Source organism: Crassostrea angulata, chromosome 9 (genome assembly GCF_025612915.1).
Source record: "Crassostrea angulata isolate pt1a10 chromosome 9, ASM2561291v2, whole genome shotgun sequence".
Taxonomy (NCBI): domain Eukaryota; kingdom Metazoa; phylum Mollusca; class Bivalvia; order Ostreida; family Ostreidae; genus Magallana; species Magallana angulata.
Window position 1 is genome coordinate 27674914 of NC_069119.1, and position 16811 is coordinate 27691724.

The 16811-nt window shown below is 34.3% G+C and overlaps 3 protein-coding genes across 4 annotated transcripts in view; 2 read left to right on the forward strand and 1 right to left on the reverse strand.

Annotated features, from left to right (window-relative positions):
- LOC128162947 (uncharacterized) overlaps nt 1-16811 on the forward strand; it is a 59855-nt gene that overhangs the window by 11214 nt on the left and 31830 nt on the right. The window contains exons 6-9 of one of the 2 annotated variants that reach the window (XR_008240741.1): nt 131-293; nt 1377-1534; nt 2936-3030; nt 3563-4089. Coding sequence is in view for 1 of the 2 variants with exons in the window: in XM_052826381.1 (XP_052682341.1) it covers nt 131-293; nt 1377-1534; nt 2936-3030; nt 3563-3738 (592 nt within the window). In the remaining variant the exon portion in view is untranslated. Of the gene's footprint in view, nt 1-130; nt 294-1376; nt 1535-2935; nt 3031-3562; nt 5014-16811 lie in introns of those variants that run through there. The other variant, XM_052826381.1, reaches the window with a different exon arrangement.
- Nucleotides 5431-10450, reverse strand: LOC128162948 (kielin/chordin-like protein). The gene is made up of 7 exons (XM_052826382.1): nt 10335-10450; nt 9284-9409; nt 8671-8829; nt 8305-8463; nt 7748-7876; nt 6695-6817; nt 5431-5613 (listed from the first exon to the last, which is right to left on the reverse strand). The coding sequence occupies exons 1-7, from the start codon at nt 10387-10389 to the stop codon at nt 5468-5470; spliced, it is 897 nt and encodes a 298-aa protein (XP_052682342.1). The 5' UTR covers nt 10390-10450; the 3' UTR covers nt 5431-5467.
- On the forward strand, nt 14685-16807 carry LOC128162949 (protein PML-like). Its single transcript, XM_052826383.1, has 2 exons — nt 14685-15064; nt 15159-16807. The coding sequence occupies exons 1-2, from the start codon at nt 14914-14916 to the stop codon at nt 15815-15817; spliced, it is 810 nt and encodes a 269-aa protein (XP_052682343.1). The 5' UTR covers nt 14685-14913; the 3' UTR covers nt 15818-16807.

Below are 16811 nucleotides of genomic sequence, written 5' to 3' on the forward strand. Positions count from 1 at the left end.
TGGACCTTGGACCCCTGCCACCCCCCTTTCCAAACAAAGAAAAATTATCCACCGGATCCTCTCCACTATAACATTTTCTGGAATCGCGCGTGGGTGCAAGTAAGTTTCACTTAAAGATTGCATTTTTCAGGTATGACAAAACAAACAGCCAATGCGGACACATGGAATGTTCCTATTTTTTGAGTTACACATACAAAAAAACTCCGGAAAAAACGGAATACGAATTCGATATGGAGCTAAGCGGCCGATCCTCGGGCTGGATTGCTGTAGGCTTCTCTTCAGACCAACAAATGGTAACTGCATGCCATTCCTTTCCTTGTCTGCTGTCATTGATAATGAATGCTATCGATTCTAGTTTTGTTGCGCGTCTCTTTAATAGAAAATTTGATTACACAAGTGATATTCTTTTTCCATTTCTGCGTCTTTTGCCAAAGGCCATACCGTGATCAAAATGCAGGGATGAATGTTTTGTAACTGCGTTGAAGGAATACTATAAAGCAGCAATATACAGAAAATTTGTTAAAGCGAAGTCCCGATAATCTAATATAATTGAGAATTTGTGAGACTATAAAATAATCTGTTATACGAGCATTAGTTTCTCTATCGGCATTAAGCTACATCTAAAATAGAAGACAAATGAATAACTTGATTTCTACGCAGTTAAGTGTTTGAATTTTGGAATATCTTGTACGAATGTATCTATACCAGATAATGTCAGAGAGTTGTCAGAAGGATCCGCTTGGGTATAAACTTAAATGTGTGATATCTTAAAATCTCTTCAGAAGCTTGTATAGGTCATTTGCTAGTAGTTTCTTATTCAAAAAGCATGATATATATATATTATCATAGGCAGTACATGTAAGACTAGAGCTTTGTGTACATAATATCATTGACTTTTTGCCTCCGTATCTCCCTTCAGTTGTAACTTGACTTTTAACATTCAAATTTTGGTAAATCTTCAAAGCACACATGTTAACTATTTTGTGCCCCCTCCCCCCAAAAAATAAAATTAAAAATAAATCATTCATCTCAAATCGTGTCTAGTCCTTTTAACGTAAATTTCACGTTAAAAGTAATCATTTGAATTTCAGTTGATAAATTTGTAAATTATTACGTGTAATAACCTGAATATTTTTTAGGTATTTATAATATGATGTAATGCAACTAAAATTCTCAAACATTGTTTTCACGTGAAATTCACACAAGAAAGCAACCACACGTGAATTTACGTGAAAAAAAAATCAAAAACATCACAAAAAATTAATTCACATTCACTTTTTTTTTTTAATTTTTATTTTTTACGCGAGAGTCACATTACATGTAGTAAAATAGCATGTGTAACAAACTGCATGCATCCTGTATGTTTCCCTTTACAGATGGGAGACGCGCTTATCTGTAAGACAAATGCCGCCACCCGGGAGATCTCGGTTCGAGCCTACCAGATAACAATGAGACACTCCCTCCCTACACCCAAAGACGGCTTCGTTTCAAATTTGACGTCTAGCGTACAAAGAAATGGCTACTTGTATTGCAGGTAAAGATCTTAAGACTACAAAAACATGGTCATTATAATACTGTAAACATACTTTTTTTGCTTAATTTTCTTCAATTTCTCTGTATTAACCTTATACATGTAATTGTAATAACCTTATACATGCAATGGTAATAATCTTATACATGTAATTGTAATAACCTTATACATGTAATTGTAATAACATTATACATGTTATTGTAATAACCTTATATCTGAAATTGTAATAACATTATACAATCATGTAATTGTAATAACCTCATTTTTTTAAAAACACGATATGCATAGGCCTAAATAACATTACATGTAATTCAGTTGCCTTTGTGTTCTTATTTGATATGAATATAGCGAAAATACGATGATTGAAAAGAGGTTGTCTTGGAACGTTTCTCATGTCTAACATTTAAAGTCTGTTACTCGAACTGGTTAAAACAAAGTACGTAGTTTGAATTGATCACCTTCTTTGGGTTTTTTTCTCCGCAGCAAATTGCGCAAGGGTGTAAATACCATCTGTATCATTACGCACCAATGATGATTTTGAATGTGATTGCTTTTGGTCAAGTCTAGTTGAAAAATTTGTTGTATAACAAGTGAAACGCTGTCAATGTGACGGCAAACCGGGTTTTCTTTTATGTGAAGTGTATCCATAATCCATGTCAATCCTGAATTGATAAACACTACCTACCGTATCCAGTGAAAAAGAGTACCCTATATGCAATATCTGGCCAAAAAAATGACTAAGTTCAAAAGCTGGTATTTTTTTCATTAATTATCAGAAATTAAAATCCTATCAATATGCACACCTCTGATATATGTGCAAGTGATCTGCAAAAGAACAACTTCCTATAATGAACACTGTAGGAGGAGTTATCCGTACAATGAGAGTACCCTATATGTAATATATTGCCAAAAAAGTTCAAAAGCTGGTTTTTTTTTTTTTTTATAAATTATTAGAAATCAAAATCCTAACGATATGCACACCTCTGATTTATGTAAAATTGATCTGCAAAGGAACAATTCCCTATCTTAAAAACTGTAGGAGGAGATATCCGTACAATAAGGGTACCCTATATGCAATATTTTGCCAAAAAATGACTAAGTTCAAAAGCTGGTATTTTTTTTCATAAATTATTAGAAATCAAAATCCTAGCGACAAGCTCACCTCTGGTTTTTGTACAATTAATCATGATCTGCAAAAGAACAACTTCCTATCATGAAAACTGTTGGAGGAGTTATCCGTACAATGAGGGTACCCTTTTTGCAGCCGCCCGCCCGCCCTCCCGCCCGCCATTTTCACCATTTTATTAACCAGATTTTTTCTGTTGGAAAACCCGGTTAAAAATATAGCATTATCATATCATAATGTCTTTGAAAATTGCAAATTTAAAATAAATTGCATTTCAGATTTCAGTTTCGCAGTGGTCAAGACCAGATAATGGAGATGACCAACGATTGGTTCCAGCTGTATGCAAAAGGTCCAATCACTCACAACTCTAATGGTATGTTACATCTTCAGTAGAATCATTTTAATAAAACCTTGGACTTTCGATAGGATGTAACTGTCTATTTATTGCATCAAAGCAAGTTAAAAATGACGCTACTTTTGAGTAAAATATTGAATGCGAAGTCTTAGCCCAAAAGCCAGATAAATATTGTTGATTTCAAACAACCATGGCTACATCACACTGCTGTTTGACAAAACTGGTCCAGGCTCTACGTAACTATTTCTTGCGTCAAAACAAGTTAAAAATGACGCTGGTTTCAAGCAAAATATGCACCGATTGTGTAGTCTTAGCTCAAAAACTAGACAAATCGTGTTAATTTCAAAGAGCCATTACATGTATGTAGGCTGAGTAGCGAGAAATGAATTAGACAAGCCTACGCCACATTACCGTTTGACACAACTAGCCCAAAGTCCACGCTCTTGTTAAAATGGTTCTAGCTACTTTTCAGTCATCTTGCAGTTAACTATAATACGGCAGAGTTTAATTTCATCAATTCTATTATCAGAAATTTTATTTTTTTCCACAGATGGCGGAATATCTAAGCACCAGGAGACGCCACTAATGTCGGATTACAAGATCAGTCTGATAAAAAGCGTAGACAAAATGAACGTGTACACCAGCGCAGGTTCCTACGTCACTTCCGGCCCAATACTGTGGTTTTTGACATGGACTTTTTTCACAATAATTTTATTTTTCAGCTAATTGATTTTTTTTTCTCACTTTTTTAAATTGGATGTTGTTGAATTTTTTTTTTTTGTGTTTTAGTTCGAACCAAAGTATTGCCACATCATTAACTGTATATAACAACTTATCATTGAAGTTATAAACGATTTAGACAAGATTCTATCTTGTAATCTAAATATTGCTTTTCCGGTTTCGGTGTCGTTTAACGTGAAAATAACAAAAACACACACAAAACTTGATACCGGTAGTCATTGATTATTTGTAGATTATTGATTTAAAAAATGTTTTATTGTATTAGAAATATATAAATGATACACATTATTGATCGCTCTTGCCCCTAATGTATCTTTTCTCCCTCTGTCGTTTCTCGTTTCTCTCTCTCTCTCTCTCTCTCTCTCTCTCTCTCTCTCTCTCTCTCTCTCTCTCTCTCTCTGTGTTCAAGTGTCTTTCAGACTGCTATTTGTTGTGTTTTGTGTTATGTTTGTACTTGTTGATGATTGTCCTTTACAAAATGTAAGCTCACTAAAATCAAAATATAAACATAATACATGAAATTATGTTTTGATCTAAAGAATCTATACTCTTTCCCAAGATGTCCCCTATTCAGATTTTGCTTAATTACTCGATATTTATAAATACCTCAGAGTTCTTAGGATGTTCATTCAGATAAGGAAAAATTTCAAGATTCGCCCCCATTAGCTTATCAGGTTTCAATACACATCTTAAAAATGTTATGTCTACGAGGATTTCGTACTGAAGCAAGCCCGGATGATAATTTTGAAAAATTGCGCGAGGTATTCCAAGTGACTTCCGAATGGAGAAAAGATGTAAACATTCCCCATTATAAATCTCCGTAAGAAAACTTATTTCAATCTGTAAATTTTTCCGAGAGAAAAATGAAAAATGTTTGAATGAAGATATCTTGGAAATTTTCCCTTTCATCGATTTCAACTGCACTTCATTCACAGGTATGTTTATTTTCATTAAAAATCGTCCAAAACTTATTTCGTTCCTGTAAATTTTTCCGAGAGAAAAATGAAAAATGTGTGAATGAAGATATCTTGGAAATTTTCCCTTTCATCGATTTCAACTGCACTTCATTCACAGGTATGTTTATTTTCATTAAAAATCGTCCAAATGTGCGGCCATTGGGATCTTGGGACAGACTGCAGTAGATTTTTGTTAAAAACACTTTACACAATTGTTTGTCTTTACCATAATATATCATGAAACTGTCTTTTCTCTGTCATTTTTTTCACCAAATAAAGGTTTGATATTTATAAATGTCTTGTGCATTTTCAGATCTTGAGGAGACCATGTACATTACTTCACCGTTTTTTTTTTAATTTATGCGTTATCAAACAGAATTAACATGTGTATTGTTACATGTGCAATAATTGTTCGATTTGCATCTTACGCAATCTTATTGCGACAGAAATATATCATCTTTTTTAAACATATATATATATACTAATGCTCAGAAGTTTCTGTATGGTTTTGATCAATGTCTTTCATTTTCTTTAATACACTGTTATCAATACTAGTAGTCGACATCATATAGCAACAACCAAACACAACACTCACCCACAAAACCATATAAGAAACCAAAAACAAAACAACAGCATGCCTTCCCCCAAACTACCCCCCCCCCCCAAAAAACAAAAAAACAAAAACAAAAAAACAACCAAAAAACAACAAAAAACCAACGACTAAAAAGTTACTACAAATTGTAGAGGATTTTATTCGGCTATTGTGGAGGTGCCGTTACGGGCGGACAGTACATCTTGGTACAGGCGACCACGCCCCCTGCCGCACAAAAACACCTGTTACATCCGTCGTCCGCGGGGAATCCCTCGCCTACCTGGAACATCTTGCCGTTGTAGTCGCACACCTCTGCGAAAAAAAGTGGACAATCGTAAACTTGTAGTATATAACAATCGTAACTTCTCGGGTTTTTTCAGCAGAGTTTGGATTAACGCCGAGGTTGACTTTCCGCTCGTGGGAAAGGTCCGTTAAGTTGCGAGTGACTATGTAGTTTATTTAAAACGTTTTCGCGCGAATACATGAATATTAAAATTTATTCATGGAGTCAGAAAACTGATTTGGAAATTTCTTAAAAATTATTTCAATAAGATTGCTGATTCATGATCAGCTTCTCACATTCGCAAAGCCCCGTTGATGAGCTTAGAATAACACTTTCATGGTAACTTGAATGTTAAGATGTGCATTTTTTATGTACCTCTGTTTTATTTCCTTGCAGGCATGTACACCGTTCGATTGTGCACGTAAACTATGTTTTTCTGATATGAACAGTTATGATTTCTATGAATTTTCCAGAAATGCACGGTTCTTTGTGTACCACGTCCCTATTTCATATACACCTATTTGATGCATGGTAATGTTGTGCGTGCATACAAAAATCCTTTTAACATGGACGTTTCACACGAATCTGTCAAAACTTTTTTGACATGGTGCACGTTACTGTAACTGACTTGACATGCACGTTACTGTAACTGACTTGACATGCAGGATACTGTAACTTACCTATAATGGACGTAACTGTAACTTACTTAACATGCACGGTACTGTAACTTATTTGACATGACATTACTGTAACTTACTTATCATGCTCGTTACCATATCGTTTCAGACATGCATTGTCTGTTTTTGTAACACACTTATTCAGCAAGTTAATGTAACGGTTACTTTCTTGAACTGCACGGTACAACTTACGTAACATATTACACAGTACTATAACTTACTAATCATGTACGTTGTTGTTATTTACTTGACATACATGTTCTATAGCATATTTTCCATCCAGGGCACTGTATCTTTCTTGAAATGCACGGTACTGTTACAGTACTTACTTGGCATCCACGTTTCTGTAACTTACTTGACATGCACGTTTCTGTAACTTACTTGGCATGCTCGTTTCTGTAACTTACTTGGCATGCACGTTGCTGTAACTTACTTGGCATGCACGCTTCTGTTGTACACGTGTAGGTCCCGTCCTCCTGACAGTGACAAGTGTTACAACCGTCCACACTGTTGAACTTTTCCCCCATCATGTGTGTATGGCCGTTGTACGTGCACCCTGTGTATAAAAGGGTAGAGTAATACATACTTTTTCAAAGCATTTTCAGCATTTGAAAAACTCACATTCTAACGAGGCAGAGTCTATTTTGATGAAATTTCATGAAACTTTATTTTCATATTAATTTTTTTAAATTTAAAAAAAAAATCATTTATGACTATCCCCATTTCCTTTAGGGTCGCTCAAATGTTACTAAAGTTTACTATATGGCCCTATAGGAAATTGCTGGAATGTAATCATGTTTTCCCATATTTTCTGTATTTCTAGATCTGTCCCAGGTAGTGTCTTTTTTCCCGAATATGTATATAATTTGTATATTATCGTAGATTAGTTTCTAAATAGTTAAAATAAATGAATAAAATCGCACGTGCCTGACATTTGGTAATGAGCGTGTTTAGATCGTCGAGTTTGTTCCAAGGGTTCTACAGTATCAACGATAATTTTTTTTCAACGTCCAATTCCTTTTAAATTGGGAATACATTTTGGTGTAGAAAATGCAATTTAAAGACATCAAACAATCTATGCTACCTAAAAATTTCTTTTGAGGCCTTTTTAATAGCTTCTTTTGAAATATCCATTGCCGCCTCGAATACACGAGCTTTTATTCTTCGGTTTATTGCATAGTTATCAATAGATGATACTGATGCTGTCGTTAGCGCCGTTTTAGCATTCTATCCGGATTTTGTATTAAAAGCACAATCTTTAAAGTCAGTAGTGTTACGAAGAACCTTAATTTTGAATAAAACACCATACAAAGCAAAATTATAACTTCGCACCTACGACTAAATGAAAATGAATTTAAAAAAGTCATGTGCACTCGAATTGTACTCATCCTCTTTGAATCTATTGAATGATACATTTTTGTTCATAGCTCTACCAGGCAGTGTGTATGAATATGAAAATCATTACATTTTATTGTGAATCATTTACCTCTCATGCATGCCTTCTCCGTGCATGACGTAAATCCGGATTCAGAACACGTGCATGTGTTGCATCCGTCCGTAGAAGGATAACTACTTCCGGGCTTGTGGTCAGTTCCGTTGTAGTGACAAAGCAACACTAAAAATAGAACAAACTAGTATTTTAACTTATGATGTAAAACGATGTGTCAAGCATGCGCAGATTTTAACTGGGTGTTGGGGATTGGGAGGGGGGGGGGGGGGTCAGAACCATTCCTGTGAAATTCGAACTTCATAAATTTACATAAAAGATGAATACATTCACATATATCCCCCCTTCTATAAATAAATTTGGATCCATGCGTGTCAAAAGCTTCAGTTTTAAAAATTTTGATTTTGTTGTAAACCTTATCACAGGTAAGAAAGGGTACCTGTGTGATTGATTATTTTTATCAATATATTTTGCACAATAGATTTTGATCAGCCGGACACGCATTTGTTTTTCTAATTATAAATGAAAGAAGCTGTTTAATGAAGTGTCATTCATTTCCAAATTGATGAATATGTTTAATTTTGTGTGTGACTTACTATTCTGACAGAACATTTCCGTGCACATCGCGCCACCATGAGCCGAACAATAACAGGTATTACATCCGTCCGTAGACCTGAAACTGTCTCCAGCCCAGTATTGTACGCCATTGTAATGACAGCCTCCATGTTGTTCCACGTGACTGGTTGTCATTTGACCTTTGACATAAATTCAATTGTTTCGTATCAGATTTTGAAGGAAGTTTTGAATATTTCATGATTTTGGATTTTATATCAATATTGATAACTTGATACAATAACAATAGATATATTTTATATCGATCAAAGATAATTATTAATAGTAGTTTCTGACGAAATTGTTGCTAATATGAAAAAAAAAAGATAAATAAAAGTTGAATGCCTTACGTTTGCCAACTGCACTCGGAGGGGGTGTTGTTGTAATGTCAGAGCACGCGATTTCTGTACAGGCTGTTCCATGAAGTGTACACATGCAGTGATTACACCCGTCATGCGATATAAACCGGTCTCCTTCTAAGTATATCCTGCCATGGTAATTACACCTGTCTAAAAAAAAATGTACCAGATGAAAAATGAAAACACGTCCAACAATATGATACATGTAGTTACACTTTTTAGCAACAAATTTTTAATCCTTTTCAACACATCCTAAGTTCGTGTAACAAGCAATGGCTTCCTTAAACGTTACGCAGAATAAAGTACTAATCCTTTCCATTTATATAGAACAAAATACATCTCATTATACATATTATGATAAAAGCCTGCTGGATTTGGCATTTCGCATTTCGCACGCGAATAAACATGATGATTCAGGAAGCCGGATGATCAAGTATAATATTCTTTCTCAACATTTTAATTTTTATTTTTGGTCAATTATTTGAACTTTGGTTTTAAATATTTTCCTGCATGTTTATCTTTAATCAAAACGCTCTTAAAATGAGATCAAAATAATGTAAAATTGGCCATAATTATCTATCCCTTTTATTAACAATATATTTACGAGGGAAGGTGCAGTCCCCCGTTGTACAGTGCAGTCCGTGCGCGTAGCACGTGCACAGGTTACACCCGTCGTCTGCTACCCACGTATCTCCTATGGAGTAGGATACGCCATCCAGGTTACACGCCGCTAGAAATAGACAAGAACAGCTATCCTACTAAAGTACACGTAAATAACTTAAAGGAGGCAAATTTCAAGGATAATAAGTTTTGAACAAATTTTTACAGGTTTGCAGGGAAGTTACTTGTATTTCTGAAATCCTCTTTAATGAACCATAAATTAAGATCAATTAAATTTGACCTGTATATAATACACGTATATGTAAATGATTAAGTTCTAAATGTACATGTAGTTAGAAAATAAAACCTACTCTAATTTATAGAAAAATCAATTGCCGCCAAATTTCGTACACGCGAAATATACTGCGTTTACAGTATTCAATACACATTGTATTAGAAAGATTCTCAAATGTAAGCTATTGTATTTGAATGTTGTCGTGGCGATAGTACAAGGCACAGCTATGACTGTCACTATCTTAAACATCTCAAAACAGGACATGCTTTTGGACTACAGGCACGCTGCCCCCCCCCCCCCCCAACTTGTTCTCTCGCAGCAACAAATTTTTTTAAATTTACACATAAGAAATTGAATTATCGTGGAGTTGGTCCCCCCTCCCCCCCCCCCCCACACACACTTTTTTGGCAGTATGTAAAAAATTGGTAAGAAAATGAGTAAATAAGGAGTGAAATTGAAGTTTTACATGTAGATATGCTACACCAGCCCCCCCCCCCCCCCCATTAAGATTTTGTAGATTTTGAAAAAATCCAAATATCCCCCTTTTTTTTTTTGCTTGTCAAGATTTTTTGGATTAATCTGGCTACCCCTTTCAAAAACGATGCTACGTGCCTGGACTATACAATATGGCGTTTACATTGAACTTCTACGCAACAACAAAAACCATTCATATGCACGTGATACTGCTAATTAATCTCGTATTTCTGTATGTTTAATTAACGACTTTTCTGTCAAGGCTGCAGCGGAATTAAACACTTACCGTCGATTTGCGATACCAGTACTAGAACAAGGCTAAAGACAATAGCTACCGCCATGATGGATTTTTCATTGAACCTTTCTGTAGATAAGAAACGGTCACGGCCTGACCTATCTCTACATAGTATACATTCAAGTACATTGTATTTATAAGTGTGTGTTTGATCTGGCCTATTGTTGTGGTTGAAGACCAACTAAGATATAATGTATGTATCAATAATATCTGCTTTAAGGTAGATTTACGCCCGCAGACGCGGATCTAGAAAAAAAAATATTTGAAATATAGATTCGTAGGAGGTTTTTGTTTCCCTGGTGAGAGAGAGAGAGAGAGAGAGAGAGAGAGAGAGAGAGAGAGAGAGAGAGAGAGAGAGAGAGAGAGAGAGAGAGAGAGAGATTGTTACCAAAGTCTAAGATTTGGAAATAGAAATTACCCAGGGTATACCCCTCCACGCATGTCCTATACCGTTGGTTGAAATTACTAAATCATCCACTGGCGGATCCAACCAGGCTCGTAGAAATCATTTCCTGAACAAAAAAAAAAGATATTTTCATTTTTTTTTTTGGAAAACAAAATAAAAATTCGACGATATAAAAACCCAAAAATCTTTGTTACTATCTGTTCTTGTACCTGTTACATGTATAAATCAATTATATATATTACGTCTGTTCATGTATATGGATAAATTGTTGTACTGAAACAGTATTTATCTGGGATGATAAGTTTTTTTTAATATCCAAAGCTTAGCATTCTGAAGGTTTTGCACAGGAAATAAATTTCCCCTACCGGCATCCGCAATATCATGAAAAAGAAAATCAATGCTATTTTATGCGCTACATAGGTATCGAGAAAAATGTGTATACATGCATTATATGGATATGTGGATACATCGCCAAAGTAATAAATTGTGTTTTATTGATAATTTAATACTTCGTTATGAACATCACTGGATTTTCACGCATCATTGTAAAAATGATGGTGTGGTCCATCAACGTCTCAAAGCCATGGCTTAAACGGGCACGGTCACGATTTTCGTCAACTCTTATTTTTCTGTTTTTATTGTTTACTATGCTTTACTAATGCATTTCTAATGATCAAACAAAATTTTAGTGTCAGTCGAAGAGAATTGAGATAGATACAAAGCTCACATTTTCTTTTAAATAAACAAAACTCAATAGACATGATATGTTTTTGTTTACTCTGGTTCAGTATACATGTACTTGTAAAAGTTTTTTTTTCAAGCTGATTTTTCTATTTGCTAATTCGTTTTCAAAACGAATACTCAGTTTCTAACGTTTGCCACATTCATTTTATATAGGTCTAAACCTTGAATTTTCAAAATGTAAACAAAACCATGGTCTGAGCTCTGTTTACATAACAAAAGAAAACTGTAAGCTCTGTATCTGGCTTATAACTCGACGTCAGAAAGTAAAATTTCGTTTGACTATTGGAATTACCTTTATGAAACGTTGTATTTAACAATTAAAACGTTAAAAATAATTGTGACCTTAATGGTCAACATGCCCCTTTAAGATCGCTCTGCATAAAAATTCATAATTGTTTACGACAACAGAAACCCTATTAGAAATACAAGAAAAAAATCTATTAATTTTTTTTTCAAAATCACAAATGTTTATGATTTGAATTAATCAACAAACATGTAAATACATGCAAGTTAAAGGTTTTTTTTTTGTATTATAGAGAGGGGGTTGTCGGTGAGTGGGAGGGTGTGAAATTGCCCTGTAGTTAAAATCGCACAATCAATGAAAGGTAGACTGACCATAATATCTTTGTCGGTTTGAATTCCGATGAATCAAAATTTAAGAGAAATTTTAAAGATGCAACTCTGGCATACTTGAAAGGATGTTTTCTCAAAAAGATGCAATTGCCCGAATTGTTTTATTTTTCTTGGTATACATGTATTGAGAAAATGCGATTGCCTGCATATGTATTTCATGGAACATCGAAGTCGAGCTCAAATTATCTCACTTACTTAGTTGGTGTATATCTATATCAAGTTTTAATAATAAAAAAAAGTGGTTTTGTCTTGCACGCATTAGTTGTTTTTGTAGGAAAGGCCCGAGAGGTTGCGATTGTGTTAGTTGTACAATTAGGTAACTCTTCATGCCAAAAGAACAGATTTATTGACACAAACTGTTCAACCCACACAAAAAAAAGAATTGAAAGTAAAAATAATTATATTTGTTTTATTGATACGCGGATTTTACATATTACATGAATTTGTTAACATCAATTTCAATTAAAATTTAGTGCGTTAACCTGATCTTTCCATATAAAGATTTTTTAAAAAATAACTTTTTTCACACAAAAAAGTCGCACATGTATATACAATTAAATTAAAAATTTAAAAAAAAGTTGTTGTGTAACATAGTTTCTAATAACAAATTAATCAACAATAGAAACAGACAATAACCTGCTGGTATCTACTACGTCTTTTATATCAAAATAAAGCAAACTGATACGGAATTAAATTTATGCTATAGCCTATAAGAGTTTTTTAATGCTTATATAATGTACTTTCTATCAGGCGAAATCGTGCAATACGTATAGTACTAATGTTTCCATAATAAAGTTTCCTGGTATCCCTGACAGTGTGCGTATACTAAATGTCTGTTTCCAATATAATCCTGATTAATATGTTTTTTATTTCTGTTTATCGTACGTAAATCTCACGATATTATCGCGCTGTTCACGCTTGTTTTTTTTTTTATGGACACCTTATTAGAAATATACGATATCATTACTTGATTTTACGTCGACTAAATAGCAGTGCATTTACACTGAAGGTATAGAATCCAAAAGTCAACTCGTAATCAGGTAGATACGTACTTCATGAATATCATTTCCGTGAACTCTGTCCGTCCGTCCGTCCGTCCGTCCATCCATCCGTCCGTCTGTCTGTCTATCTGTCTGTCTGTCCGTCCGTCTGTCTGTCTGAAAGTTATCACTCTATAGTTTCTCTCTCTCTCTCTCTCTCTCTCTCTCTCTCTCTCTCTCTCTCTCTCTCTCTCTCTCAATTTTATTTCAACACGGAATAATTACAAACAACTTACTTCAGATAATTTGTGTCACTCGCTTCAGGAAAAAAAAAAAGGTTTTTAGACCATTAAAAAGCCTAAATATACATTTTTTTTCTATAACACTTTGTCTTTTTCTTAGATATGTTCTATTGTAAGCTCAATAAAAACTTGGTATGTATTTTATCAGCTCCGTTATTTGGAATATCTTTAGATTTGTTCATCGAGAATAATATATTGCCTACAGACCTCTGTACATTAACACACAAACAAACCCATATACAGAGCTATAATATTTCGTCCACAACAACAAGTTGCACAAGCGTATCCTATATTTTGTGACACGACAGGATAATGCCCATTATAAATACATGTACACTGTTTAAAAAAAACTAGAGGAAATTCGGGAATAAAAGTTGGCGATGTTTATATATTTACATCTACATGTACCAAGCATAATTTCCTCTATTTCTTACGGAAACTGAGAGTTAAGGTCAGACGACACGTTCCTCGAGAATCTTTTTTGTATCTCCTCGTAATAAAGAGTTCCAATAAAACACATTAATTTTTATAATTACTTTAAAAATGATCAAAATTTACTTGAAATTGGTTATATGTGTACATGGTCGAGTGGTTAGAACCGTGGCCACTCACTGCCAGATGCGTATAGGTTCTAGAGTTCAAATCCCCGTCCCGGCGGAGATATACTTCTAATTTAGTGAATTTCGCTGTCCTGTAGATGTATTTATTTTTATATCAGCAATTCAAGTGTATTTTCAAGAAGATTATATAGAAAATTCCATACTGTAGTATTTTGCAAAAATGCCTGGTAAGGTACCCTAATTTTTTGCAAGAAAGCTTGTCAAAGTAGTAGTAAACCATTAACAAATTCCTGGAAAAAGTTATCTAAAATTGAAGAACGTGTCGTCTGACCTTAATTCATAGCTCTATAGAAACAGCCAGACTGAAATCTACACGCCATGTTTGCCACGTGTCTTCCTGAATAGAAACAAATGCAAAGCTGGGTTCCTTCCTTTTCAGAATGACGAACAGATACAAGCCAAGAAAGAGCATTTAGCTCAGCAAGATAGTACAGCTAATAATCAATATTGCAACGGTGAAAGTGATGCTCTTCTGAAGTTCTACCTCTTCATTTTTCTTTCCATTCTTCGTATAAGACATCTGGTCATTGTTTTCATTTCCCTGTTCCTCTCCGTACGGAGAACCATCTTCTTGCTTAAAAGCTGGATTCTTGTTGTGAAAGTAATTTATTTGATTAACAATTTTATATTCAATTGTAATAAGGTAATCTGAAAATATAATTGTCTTCTTGTGAAAGTAATTTATTTGATAAAAAATGTAGGTGCAACATATAGTTCAAAGATTGGATTAGAGGAGTCGGTGGATTTGGAGGACATCAGCATGCCAAAGTCAGTGTGCCTGCAGAGAAGTCAGTTTATAGTTTTTGATCTGGAAACCACTGAACTAGGTATGTGTAATATGGACTTGTCATTTTTCCCTTGTCAATTTTGTAAAGGTTTCCTTCGATGAATTTTCTTAAATTTGAGGCCTTATCTTCACCTGTAGGCAGGACTTCAGATATCCTCCAGATTGCATGTGTTTGTGGAACAGAGAGCTTTAATGTATACATGAAACCAACATGCTGTAACATCAGTATTTCTGCATCTGAAGCAACAGGTTCGTATACAGGATTTATCGTGAGCAGAAATAATTTTGTGATTGTCCCTTACAAAGTATTTACTTATCATTTCTAAATGTTTTATTAAAACAGGTCTTACTTATATTGGAGGTGTTTTAAAACACAAAGGAAAAGCCGTAGAATCATTACAAGCATCTGACGGACTTCAAAGGTTTCTCCAGTTCCTTTCACAGTTTCCTGATTCCATTTTGCTCGGACATAATATCCAGAACTTTGACTTACCAGTTCTGATACACCAGCTGTCCAAATACAACCTTCTGAAAGCCTTTGAAACTGCAGTCACTGGATACCTTGATACTTTGAAGCTTTCAAGAAAAGCCTTCCCTAAAGCTGATGTTGGAAACTACAAGCAGCAGAATCTTGTTCAGAAGCTGATAGGAGAAACCTATGAAGCACACAATGCCATCGCAGATGTTTCTTCTCTTCAGAACCTGTTTAACCTCAAACTGAAATCCCACTGTGTTAGTGATGACATATTTCATTTGTCATATTACAGTTGTAAGGAATCTTTGGATCCACTTGTAAAAGGCAAAGTTATTTCTTCTGTTACATTGAAGAAACTTGTTAGCCTCTCGTTAACCATGGCAAAACTGCAGGTTATCCACCAGCGAGATCCCCAGAACGGGATTCACAATGTGTTTTGTGAGAACATACCAAACTCTAAGAAACCAAGAGTATCAAAATCAAAAGCTGTTATTAGCAAAGTTGTCCAGTATCTTTCAAATTTGTAATTTTGAATCTTAACACAAATCAGAAAGCTATTTATATAACGCCTATATTAGACCTTCGATTACATTACACATGATTGCACACCTAGTCCCCATGTCTGACATGCCATGTTTCATGTGTTGTCCAATTGTTAGGCAGATAATATGTACCGGGTATTTATGTTCAGCTTTGATTATTTGAGCCCATGTTTTATGCTATTTTTACATGTGTCATCAAAACTGTGTTAATTAAAGTGAGTTCTGTAGTTAAAAATACCTTTACTTCTGTCGTCACACGAGGCATGTACGCACTATTTGACTTCATTATCATGTGTAACTTTCACATTAGCAATTTGATAGGTACATTAATATGTTAAATAATCTATTCTAATGCTGTATTTTACAGCTGTAATGAGAACTTTGAGCAGGTAAAGACTGTTTTGACATAAATATGCGATTTACTCATGTTTTTCTGTATGATGTTGTATAGGGTACCCAAAGTTTTTTGGGTGTGGCTCAAAATTTAATGTGATGATAGATAAGTTTTATTTGTTTAATGTGTTCAGTAGATGTCTGTCTTTCTTTTAGACATAATTTAAAATGTTTGGCTCAGAGGAAATTTTTAAAAAAATTGTTTTGAAAGTATTTTTTTGGTTCAGATTTGATGATTTTTTAAGGGGGGTATGTTGTATAAATAGTCAAAAAAGTTCTCTAGCTGCATCTCATCCATAAATATACACAATTTTTGTCATAAGGATATATTAGAGCATTATTCTGCAAACTATGGACAGTGGTTTTTAATTTATAAACTTTTTATACTTGAAAATGTAAAGGTATGCTTATAGCAGTGATTGAGGTACAACTGAATATATGGGGTATGCGTATATGATGGACTGTTACAGTAAAATTAATCTAATTATATCAACATTTTTTGTGTTTTTCTTTTTCATGAGATGTTTATTAGTTGATTAAAAGCAATTTTACTTGCATTTCTCAGATAAATTTAAAAGGCAGGAGC